We start from the raw sequence: 12651 nt of genomic DNA, 5'->3' as shown, positions 1-12651 counted from the left end.
GATAGGGGTAACAGTGTAGTGGGTATCATGTGCTACACCCACAGGCAAACTCTAAAGCAGTGTAGGACTTACCTGAATGCAGTTCAACTTCTGGTAGACTAAGTGTAGATGTAATGTTTTATTCTTTAGCAATGCTGAAATGTGAACTTTAACAAACACCACAATCTTATATCACCTCGTTATGACAGCTTAGTGGTGTCAAGCCACGGCTCAAACAATGGACCGGTTACAATGTTTGTACTACCATGTTTTTTTATCTTCCCAAACACCAGTTCACACACCGGAGCAAAGCCTTGTGTGTGGATCCACCTGGCACCGATGAAGCCTGGGGACAACAATAAGTGGGTGAGTCCTTCTTGAAAATGTTTCTTCTGCCAATCGTTTAATTTCTTGTTTTTCCATAGGGGCAATAGTCACCATAGCTCACTGCTGACAATCACCACAGCGGTTTTTATTTTGTAACTGTTGTTAAACTGTCCTTCATACGCCTCTGGCGCTCACACACATTTAGAATTAATATGCTTTGGAGTCACTATGAGACATTTCTCTCCATTACCGCTTTCTTTCTCCCTCAACAGGTAGATCCAGGCAGGTTAAAGGTAATTTTGGGTAAAGACATTATCCGAGTGTGCAATACTATATGCCTCTTACCATTAATTGTAGATAGCTTTCTGTTTCTAAGGTCCTGAAGAATCGCAGGGTTACTATACCATTAGCGAGAAACATGTTGACCCACGTATTTTAACAAGGACACCACCACGCGTGGAAACTCTTTGGGTGAGTGCCTTGTACACCGTTTTTAATTAGGGCAGGAGACCCCCAGAATAAAATGTGTCCTTCTAGGTACTCCCGGTCCTATTTTACATCACTACACTGCGTCTACACAGTCCAGGTCCCATACCCACACTTCACGACGCGGCATTTGGATAGAAGATCTCTGACAAAGAGCCCCTTTTTAGGGAGCCCGTTGGGTATTGCACCGCCGACCCAACGAGGAGCAGCCCAGATGATAAAGCATGACACCTGCAAGGGTGTGTGAGGGCATTATGATCCAACATATGGATCCCCACGTATGTTCTTTCTAGGGTACAGTGAGACCAAGTCAGTTGTGACTCCAACCAGCACCTTTGATAGCGGAACAGCATAAAACCCATTGTTGCAGTACTTTATTTGAGGCCTCCTTTATGCTGGACCTCACCACTCCTCCTTGAGTGGAAAATAGGCCAACCGTCCCTCCCTTTGTTGTTTAAACCTCAACTACGGTAGCGTTCTCTACGCCAGCATCTCCACCCAGTTCCTAAAAAGACTCCAGACCATACAGAATGATGCAGCCAGGCCAATCCTGGACCTCCCCAAACGGACCCTCATCACCTTCCACCTCTGAAACCTCCACTTATTTATTTATTTATTTATTTTTTGCTATTTTTAAAGCGCGCAAATACCAATACAGGTGTCTCGGCGCTGGTGATCAGAGAACTCCTTACTCTTTGAGGGTAGTTAAACAGAGGAAAAAAGCCATGTCTTGAGGCTCTTTCGGAATTTAATGAGAGTGGGGGCAGTTTTGATATGCAATGGGAGGGTGTTCCATAATTTAGCAGTGGCTGTAGTGAAGCACCTGTCTCCCCAAGTGGCTTTTTTTGTCCGAGGGACAGACAGCATACAGGTTGTAGAGGATCGAAGTGTTCTGCGATGCTCCAATGGATGAAGAGCTATTTTTAGGAACTTAGGCCCTGGGTAATTAAGGGTCTTGTAGGCTATACAAAGAGCCTTGAATTTTATTCGGCTCCTGATTGGGAGCCAGTGGAGCTCTTTGATGCGGTGGGATACTGATGTGAATTTGGGGATAGAAAGTAAGATTCTTGCAGCTGCGTTTTGAACGGTCTGGAATTTGTTGAGGACTCCTTCTTGCGCATTAAGAAGCAGAGAGTTGCAATAGTCCGTTTTTGAAAACACTAGAGTACTGATAAGTGTTTTGCCGGCTGACTGTGGTAGATATGGAAGAAGTTTCTTGATTTTTTTGAGTGTATAGAATGCAGATGATACGACGGCATTGGCGTGGTGGTGGAAAGTCAGTTTGTTGTCGAAGGTGACTCCCAGGTTGCGAACCTTAGTCACCGGTTGGGGGGGGGGTCCCAGCTCCGGTGGCCACCATTGTGGGGACCATGCTGGTTTCAAGCTCCCGAATGTCATCACCTCTGTTTTATCAGAGTTAAGCTTGAGGCAGTTTGATGACATCCAGGAGCTTATTGCCTTCATACCCTCCTGGAAGTTGGCTGCTACGCTAGCTCCGTTATTATACACCGACAGCACTAGTTGCGTGTCATCGGCGTATGTAGTCAGTGCAATGCCGTAGGATTTTATCACCCTCGCCAAGTCCGATACATAGATATTAAAAAGCGTCGGACTTAGCGAGGAGCCTTGTGGAACGCCACAGGGGAGAGAGAAGGTCTGGGAGGTGAAATTACCCATTTTGACAGTCTGTGGCCGATTGGCGAGGAACGAAGCAATCAGATCTTTAGCTGTTCCTCCTATTCCCAGGGCTGCGACACGGTCGATCAAGGTGATATGATCGACCGTGTCAAATGCAGCGGAGAGATCTAGGAGTATCAAGACAGCTGATCCTCCCTTGTCCATGGTTGTTCTGATTTCGTCCGCGGCTTTCAGTAGTGCCGTCTCTGTCCCGTGTCCCTGCCTAAAACCGAACTGTGTGTCGTCTAGCAAGTTGTTGTCATTGATGTATTTTGACAGCTGCAGGTTCATGGATTTTTCAAAAATCTTTGCTGGAAATGGGAGACAAGCGATAGGTCTATAGCTTGCTGGAAGAAGAGGGTCTAGCGTGGGTTTTTTCAGCAATGGCTTTATGATCGCTTCTTTCCAGACTGAAGGATATATTCCCGTTGTGAACATAGCATTGCATATGGTGGATAATGAAGGGGAAATTGCTTCCGGTATGCGGTTAAGAATAGAAGGGGGACAAGGGTCAAGGGGGGAGCCGGATTTGGTACTGGCTACTAGACGTTGAATATGATCTTTATCTACGAGGTTGAAAGATAATAAAGTTGGTGAAGTGCTAGTAGGGGGAGGACTCGCAGATTGTGGGGGGGTAGATCGCGAAAAAGTCTGGAAGATGGAACTAACTTTTTCCTCGAAGAAGCTGGCCAAGGCATCGGTCAGTGATTGAGAAGCCTCTAAGGGCGGCGTCGGGGGTTGGATAAGGTGGTAACTACCCTGAATAGTTCTCCTGACGAGTTTTTTGCCTGATTAATCTGAGTGATAAAGTAATGACTTTTCTCGGTAGTTATCGCTCTTTTGTAGATAGCGAGGGCATTTTTGTAGTTGGATTTGTCTGCCGGGCTGTAATTACGACGCCATTGTCTTTCAAGGTTCCTGCAGTATTGTTTCTGCATGCGTAGGGCCTCCGTGAACCATGGGGCTGAAGGAGTTGTTCTGTTTCGGTGTGATGATTTAGGTGGGGCTAGTTTGTTACAGGCCATGTCCAGGTTGGTCAGGTAGTTTGAAGATGCTTTGGTAGGGTCATGCTCAATGGGGATAAATTTATCCTGTATCATCTCTGCTAATTGTGATATATCAATATTTTTCCAGTCTCTGTATGTTGAGCGAGCTGGTGCAACAGGGTTCGATTTAGTGGCAGTTGTTTGCACTGTGAAGCAAATAGCTGAATGGTCTGTCCAGATCAAAGGGATTATCTGGGTGATATTTACAAGAGGACTGTTTGTAAATATTCCGTCTAATGTGTGACCGGCCTGATGAGTCGGAAAATTAATGAGTTGTGTTAGGCCTGCAGCTTCAAGGTCTGAGATAAGTTGCGTGGTATCATGGTTATTTGAAATCTCAAGGTGAAAATTAAAGTCACCTAGTAGCGTAAAATGAGGGGCATCAACGACTGCTTCCATTAGATTACCTATGTTAGCTAAGAACTTAGCTCTTGAGCCTGGAGGGCGGTAAATCAGCATTCCCTTGAAGGATGCTTTTGCTGATAAGCCTAAAGTGAATGTGAGGGACTCATATTCTGAACAAATATGTGGTTTAGTCGAGAGTTTGAAGTGGCTTTTATAAATGATGGCAATGCCGCCACCTCTTTTTATTGGTCTGTCAAGTCTGCAAACATTGTAATTGATGGGAGTGGCTTCTGCAAAATCGGGTCCTGAGGCCTCATCGCCCCATGTCTCGGTGATAAACAGTAGGTCAAGTTTATACGCATCGATCAGGTCGGCTATTTCTGTTTTGTGTTTAGGGAGGGATCTGGCGTTTATTAGTGCTGCTTGTATAGAAGGTATGTTATTTATTGAAAGTTTACCGGAACATTTGATGCAAGTTGGACATAACAGTGGGCCTACGATGTGGTTGGAGTGTCTTAAATGAGGGAGTATATGCGGTTGATCCGCTAGGTGTCTCAGTTGTCGTAATTCGTCGGCGTAATAGGTTAATCTCACCGTAAGTGAAGGAGGCCGTGAGTCTGGAATTGCAGGGGGGGTGGCCATGGGCCCGTCCTCGGCGCGGACGAGCGCAGACGAGCTTGCCTTATGCGCGCCTTCGGCGCGCATTCGTCGCGCCCGCTGCGCTCGTCCGCTGCGCTTCCGGTTACAGCACATTTTTATGTCTACGAGGCTGGCATAGGATGTGGGCGTGGTCACGTGATTGGTCACGTGATTGGGCGTGTCCGCTGCTGTGAGGCGGCGTTGCCCTAGCAACAGGATGCCGTGTCAGCCCTGGATCGGCGGAACGGTCTGCCACGAGTGCGCTGGATTCAGGTGGAAATTAGCAGTTCTTTTAAAAGCAGAAACAGCAAATACACAAAGTACAATTTTAAAAATGTGAGCGTGCTAACTCCTGGCTTCCGCCTCAGGAGTGGAGTTCTTTGAACGCGCGAGCTTGATCAGCGCGCGCTCAAATACAGCTAGTGGGCGTGGTCACGTGATTGGTCACGTGATTTGGCGTGTCCGCTGCTGTGAGGCGGCGTTGCCCTAGCAACAGGATGCCGTGTCAGCCCTGGATCGGCTGAACGGTCTGCCACGAGTGCGCTGGATTCAGGTGGAAATTAGCAGTTCTTTTAAAAGCAGAAACAGCAAATACACAAAGTACAATTTTAAAAATGTGAGCGTGCTAACTCCCGGCTTCCGCCTCAGGAGTGGAGTTCTTTGAACGCGCGAGCTCGATCAGCGCGCGCTCAAATACAGCTAGTGGGCGTGGTCACGTCACTGGCTTTCCATCCAGAAGAGGTACCATTTCAACGTCCTCATGCATGCCTTTCCCCCACAAATCTATTGGAGCCGCACCCACTCCTTCTCCTACACCGCCACTAAGACCTGGAACTACCTACCCCTCCATCTTCGAACAGCCCCCTCACTGGCAGACTTCAGGAAGAAACTCAAGACCTGCAATTTTGACTGAGACGTTGCTCCCATAGTACCCAGATACCCCCTAGGGGTGACAGTGCTGTACTATGCAAATGCAGATTGTGTTAAAAGCAGCAACCCACTTACCCATTTATAGAAAATATCAATTCTGTCATCTGCATGTTACATAAAGTTATTTGCAGGAGACATAATAACCCTCTATGCTACTTCGATTCAAAACTAGGACTAGACAAAACACAGATCTCTACAACAAATACGTTATCCTCCAGAGCATGGGTACTCACAAACTTTCTCTCAGGGTCCAAATTTACAGTGTGGTTTGTGTCCGAGGGCCGCACCGGTGGGGGCGGGGTCAGTGGGGGAGGGGGCAGGGCTAGAGCAACAAAAAAAATTGTGACCTTGAGGATGAACCTAGGTCCCTGCAGCGGACGCCTTCGTCCACTGAGCTACCAGATCCGGCATCTATCTATCTATCTTTCTCTCTCTCCCTATATATATATATATATATATATATATATATATATATATATATATATATATATATATATATCTGCCTCCCTCCCTCCATCCCTCTATCTCCCTCTCTCTGTCTCCCTCTGTCGCACTCACTCTGACTGTCTCATTCCCTCTCTCCTTCCCTCCCTCTCCCTCCCTCTCCTTCCTTCTCCCTCCCTCCCTCTCCTTCCTTCTCCCTCCCTCACCCTCACTCCCCTTCCCTCACCCTCACTCCCCTTCACCCTCTTCCTCCCTCACTCCCCTTCCCTCAGCCTCACTCACCTTCCCTCTCTCCCTCCCTCACTCCCCTTCCCTCACTCCCCTTCCCTCTCTCCCTCACTCCCCTTCCCTCACTCCCTCCCTCACTCCCCTTCCCTCACTCCCTCCCTCACTCCATCCCCTTCCCTCCCTCCATCCCTTCCCTCCCTCCCTTCCCTCACTCCCCTTCCCTCACTTTTCCACACTCCCCTTCCCTCACTCCCCCCTCACTCTCGTCCCTCACTCCCTCCCTCACTCCCCTTCCCCCACTCTCTCCCTCATCCCCTCACTCACTCTCCTTCCCTCACTCCCTTCCCTCACTCCGTCTCCCTCTGTTACCTTCCTCCCTCTGTCGCCCTCCTCCCTCTGTCTGTCTCCCTTTCTCTGTCTCCATGTCTCGGTCTCCCTTTCCCTCCCTCCCTCTATGTCCCTCTGTCTCCCTCTGTCACCCTCGGTCATCTCACTCTGCCTGTGTGTGCCCGGGCTGAGACAGCTTCCCCAGCGTGCACATACACAAAGCCCCACCCGAGCACTTCACAGGTCTTTAAAAAGACCATTTGCATGTGAATGGGGCTTTGCTGTATTTCACCTCCTCTTAGCGCCCCTGCAGCTCCACTCTGGCCTCGCCGAGTGTCTCTGCAACCGGCAGTGTTTGCAGACACTCTTTGAAAATGTTTTTTTAAAACACGGGTATAATGATGTCTCATGGTCCGTGGGCCGCCACAGAAGGCTTGCCGGGCCGCTGCCGGCCCGCGGGAAGTACTATGAGTACCTGTGCTCCAGGTGTTAGCTTACCTTTATTATTTTTCCCTGAGATTTAGCTGGCACACAAAGATCTCTGCAGCAGGTGTCTTAATCCCATAAAATATTTTAAAATACAGACTTGGTAACAAATGAAGCAGAACAGATTTACTTCCACGTTTCTCCTTGTTGCCAATTTCTGATCAACAGCCCTGTCATCCTGAAGGTGTCACTGTGTAGATAGATGTGGGACAAACCTCTCCTGGTTTCTCCTTGCCTGGGACTCCTCTGCTTCTTCGTCTGTGCACTTGGATGCAAAAAAGCAACAGATCCATGGCACTGTTCACCATTTATCTGGTGAGCAGCACTGTGGATGTATATTCCATACAAGTGCACAGAAAGCAGGGGGAAAGGGATGGCCAGTGCTGCTTTTCCTTTTTAAAGGAATTCTTGCTGGCGTCATAACCCAGGGTTTGCTGTCTGTGCACTTGTATGGAATTCACATCCATACAAGTGCACAGACAGTACACCCTGGGCTATGACGCCAGCAGGATTTCCTTTACAACATAAGAGTCACCATCACTGGCCATCCCTTTCCCCTGCTGTGCAATCTTCCCATGATGACGATGGCTCCACATGTCATCCAGAGACGATTGACCTGGTTGGTTACTTTAAATTGACAGAAGCATGTAAAGGACTTCACTTTTGCCCGCAACCAACAGAGATCTCTTGAGTATAGTGTCCTATCTCAGTAAAGGGGAAACAGTGAAAAGAGCAGTTCTGGGGTTCACTAGTCTGACGTGCATTGTTGTCCAAAGTGCTTGTACAGCAAGGGATGTGGAAGCAGTGAGAAAAAAGGCTGATTCAGCTGCTGGACATGAAGTACTACAGATATATCCATTTGCTTTTCAAGGGTCATGTTCTTTTAGCTGGCGACCGCTGACAACCGCCCCTTAAGTTGCCCCTGGTGATGTAAAATGCTAAGCAACAAATAGAAATTGACAATGATAGAATCGCAGCTCATTAAAAAGGCAGCTGTTCCAGAAAGAACCCAACCCCAGCCCCATCCCTAACTGTCCCAGAGCGGCAGCATTAAAACGGATAGGTTACACACAGTAACAGCGCAGCTTGCACCACCAGTGGACAGTGCCAGCGCAATCAAATACAGCGCCACATTGCTACCTCCATCACACCACTACAAGGTGACATTCTAGGGTAACAATACCCCCAGAGGCTATAAGTAGGGAATGGGTAACAGTAATCACCTGATGTATAGACTCTGGGGCTCGGTTACCAGGCTCCCACCATTGAAGTTGGCTAACAAACCAAAAGATGCTTAGCTTAAAGACGTAAATAGGAATAGCAAATCTAGCCCAGTGCAGTGTTCCTGTAGCAAACCCCACTTGTCCCGCTGGGGCCGTGCAGGGCGGCAACAGATTATGGCAGCAATCTCAGTACATAAGGGGCCTGATATGGCCTCTCCGATTAGGCCAGGGCTCATACTTTATTAGATTTGAATACATGCAATCACCTTATGTTGCTGCTTTTCCGCAGATCTACATACTGGGGTCAAAGGAAGTGGGAAGCAGTAGTTCGAGGGTGAGAATGCCCCCTCTTTGAGTCTGTGCAAACCTACTATCTTGCATGATTTAAGGGCCTCTTCTCTAATCTTTTTCTATACTGAGATATGTTTGAGGATTACACCTGACAATGGCATACGTAAACCTTCTTTCAGAGTTTCGCAGGAGCAGATCTACACATGCATATTTGCCCATGCTAAAATGCAGTTCACAAATATTTCCCAGGAATACTATTTCTGGTCCGACTTCTGTAAATTCTGTAAATTTTCGGGAATTCACTAAAGCAGTATAGCTGCACTTAATACAAGGACATATTTAATTGGGGCACTTTTGAGACCTTCTCCAAGGATTGGGCCCGAGGTGTTAGAACTCCGCTCCAGGCAGAATAGACGGAGTGCTCACCCAGGGTTCTTGGGATGCCACACGGCAGGGACCTGGAAGAGCAGGGAGGGGCCAAGAAGGGGGGCGAAGGCGAGTGGGAGGGCACTTGCAGCCCGGGCTGATCCTGACGGACACCCACCAAATCGGTAGCAAGTTGAAGCCTAACACCCTAGAAACAATGGCCCAGGTGGTTTGGACCCTCCCTAGAGATTGGCCTGCCTGAAGGCAGACAATAAACAAGAATGGACTAAAAGGACTATAAATGCAAAGAGAATATAAATGTCAGCATGATGTTATGCATGAGCAGGAAATTGGCAATATGTATATATGTGTATGTTATAATTAACTGCAACTTTTTAAGGCACCAAGCACGTGGTCACTGGTGTATGTCAGAGGTTAAAAGGGACGCAGTTGGAAAGTTAGAAGGGTGGGGGAGGTGACTCGCCGCCTGGGAAGGGTTTTAGCCCGGGCTGTAGAAGACCACGGGGCGGCTGAAGCCCGGTGAGCCCAATGGACATTGCGCACCTGGTTGCAGGTGCAGCCGGGCGAGGGGCCCAGAAACAATTGGCCCCTAGCTAAATTGCTAAATCCACTCTGAGCTGAGGAGAGAGTCAACAGATAGAGATTAAGCTTGCATTGGAGAGGCCTAACCAATAGTGATATAAATCCACTCAGGCAAAGAAAGCGCATATCTAAAATCAGCCCAGCCTCACTGTAAAAGCTCCCACAGCAGCACTAACCTGCCACAGGAGAGCTCACCATGCCTTCACTTTAACAACCCCCAGTTCACCGCTGAGCGTTCAACCTATCTTTACTTTTGTGGTCCCCTCAGCAACCTCCGTATTGGTCCCAACTCACTCTGGCCAAACACTGACCCCCGACAGCATACCGATCCTTACCGTTGGTTGGACCCCTTACAGTACTCGACCCTGAGAGGCCTGTCTGACTGAATTTTTGTAAATACCGGCACTTCTCAGCAGGGTTGGATTGGAATTAAAAATCGGTCCGGGCACGCTAAAAAAAAGTGGCCCACATTTGCATATTGTCTTTCCACAAAATTTAAAGGGGGAGGTTAAATAAAAAGGGAAGGGATTAGTTTACACTGGTGAAACACACCTGAAAACACGTGTGGTCAATTTTGCTCAGGTCCCCTGCCCCTGGCTATTCGACAAATAATGCGCCCACAATCCCTCAAGCGCCTTGAGACCCTATGGGTGAGTAGTGCGCTATACAAATTCCAGAACTTGAACTTGAACACTGAATGATGGATGAAAGTATGATTACACATTCTAATCCCCATTATCTTAAGCAACATTTCCTATACATTGACTTTCACATTTATATGATTGATTGTCTCTATATAATATATGTGTGTAGTAACGCACTTCAACACTCTGCCCTATATACTTGGTATGAGTAGCACTATAAAAGAAATTAAATACACAAGAGAGGGGGTCTAGGTGAAAATGAGGGCCGCCATTGGAGGGTGGTAGCAAGGCCAGACTGGACGGATCGTGCATCGGGCGTTTTCTCTGGGAGCTGGAAAGGTGGGGTGGGGGCAGCGGTTTTGTTACCACAAAAATACCTGCACATTTGCTTAAAGCTGCACGCATACTGAAAAACCATGAAGTGCATAATTGTATCAACCTAATATAAACTTATTTTCACTTGTACTTAAGTGGTTGTGTTTACTTACTTATATACTATTGCGCAACCTCCTCTGATGTGTTTGTAAACCTTACCTCTTGTCCTGAATTTTGACCACCTGTCCTGAAATTTTGTCCTGAATTTTGACCCTTTGTCCTGATATTTTACACTCACTGTCCTGAATTTGCGCCCATGCCAGTTGGTCACCCTAACCGGAACTTCTCATTGAGCTAGGAGAGTACCAGTACCCCTAGTGACTGCTGGCTGGGCTCAGGCTCTGTGGTATGGATTGTGCAGCAAACGAGGCTTTCAGAGTCGCGCATGCGCCCGTCTGACAGTCCAGATCCAGTTTATTCCACACTGCGTTGCAGCTGCAGCTTTACAACGCGACTGAAATGAGGCGTGGTCAGACATTGAAACTGTAGCGCTGTCCGTTAGAGTATAGAACTGCAGCAGCAACGTAGCGCTGTAAGTGCCTAACACCCTTCGGTCAAGTTCGGCTCACGCGTGCAGGGCGTTATTTGTACTTAAAGCGCGGACTTACCATGAGGGCATTAAAGCGCTTTTAATGAGAAGCACAAGTTCCACATGAAAGCATACAACTTGTTTTTGTTTTTATGGCATGGGGTGCTCACACCCCAGCGTCGGCTCAACGTTCTTAACTTAATCTACCCACGCCATAAAAAACAGAAATTATGCTTTCATGTAAAACATTTGCACAGAAAGCGCTTTATTGTCCTCCGGCCAAGTTCGCGCTATATAAAGCTGCAAAAAAAGCACTGGCTGTGCCTTGCACATATGAGCCGAACTTGGCCGAAGGCAGCGCACTAGGGCGCTTTCCGTGGAAGAAGAAAATGCCGAGATAGTAAATAAATTGCCTCGCAGCCCGGTTCCCAGACACGCCTCTACCAGACCCCCACTCGAATCAATTTGGTAGGATCCGACTAGTCTCTTTTTCTATTTAAAGCGCTGGTAAAAACTACTAAGAAGAACAACTTCTCACTGTAAACACATCTTTATATCTTGAGTTCAGTCTGTTTTTAATACTTACTAACCACCCCCAGTATAACAACGGGAGCGGTGCATCAATCGTAAAGCAGGTGCAGTGGCGCCGGAGCCCAGAAATGTAAGGCACCCACCCGCGTCCCTTACCTGGGTACTGAAATAACGGGACATCGCAGCTAGAGTGAAGAACCGCTCTCCAAAGGTTGAAAGGAAACTCCTCTCTCTCTGATGCAGCCCGAGTATTTATAAGCAGCAGCGCCCAGTTTTACTTTCGGTTTGTAGTTGTTGCGTGTTTATTTGTCCAGGGTGGGGATGGGCCGGATTGGGGAACAAAGAGAAGCCAGCCTGCCCGGCCACTGCAAAAGGGGTTAAGGGAGGTTCTTCCTCCACATTTTTATTAAAATATTGAAGCTTGTCTAATCATTGAATGGAGGGATACATGGCTGAATGAATGCATAGTTAGATGGGTGCATGAATCTACGTGGAGCAAATGGTCTCAGTGAACTGACCGAGGGTGGGTGCTGTGGTTTTAATTTTAACTTGTGCATTAAAACATCACCCTCCCAAAACAGTACTACCACCAATCCTTGCGAAACATGACGTGACCGGAGTTACTGAACACAGTGCCCTGATTTACAATCTCAAAGAATTAAACACAAAGGTTTAAGCTTTCATTTAAAATGGGCAAGAGATTGAGATAACAATGTAGTGGCCAAACTGGACAAAGTGAAACCAGGAAACCTTGGATCGATCTTGGCTTCCACTTGACCGCACTGTGTGATCCCAAGGCAGCTACTTTTTTCCACAGTGGTTCTTTTTTTTCATCATTACATGCCAGCATCTTTTAATACATCAGCACGAGGTGTGCGCCACACAAAAACAAAGACCTATACATTAAGTGGGATGACAAAACTGAGGGGAGGGGTGTCTCTCAATGGGGTGTGGTCTATATAATTAAAGGCATGGCTTAAAACACCTAAGCTAAAACCCGTCCTTAGCATAGTGTGCTGGCCAACTTTTATTTTGCTGTTTCTGTCATTGCATCCAGATATGTAATACAGCAAGTCATATTATACCTAACAGCCAGGCCTATTGGCTTTGTCAATGTTTTTGTTTTTTTTGTGTCCTCATTTGCCATTACCCCCGTGTGAGGCAACCACCGACCA

The 12651-nt window shown here is 47.5% G+C and overlaps 1 protein-coding gene across 1 annotated transcript in view; it reads right to left on the bottom strand.

The window, feature by feature from the left end:
- The window catches only part of LOC147692487 (avidin-like), a 112113-nt gene extending 100345 nt beyond the window's left edge, over nucleotides 1–11768 (bottom strand). The window contains exon 1 of the mRNA XM_086938697.1: nucleotides 11633–11768. Coding sequence (XP_086794823.1) covers nucleotides 11633–11656 — 24 coding nt within the window. The 5' untranslated portion in view covers nucleotides 11657–11768. The remainder of the gene's footprint in view (nucleotides 1–11632) is intronic.
- Between the last annotated feature and the right edge of the window lie 883 nt (nucleotides 11769–12651).

The sequence above is a fragment of the Lissotriton vulgaris genome, chromosome 9 (assembly GCF_964263255.1).
Source record: "Lissotriton vulgaris chromosome 9, aLisVul1.2, whole genome shotgun sequence".
NCBI lineage: Eukaryota > Metazoa > Chordata > Amphibia > Caudata > Salamandridae > Lissotriton > Lissotriton vulgaris.
The sequence above is the reverse complement of the archived record's forward strand: the minus strand, read 5'-3'. Positions and strand labels throughout refer to the sequence as shown.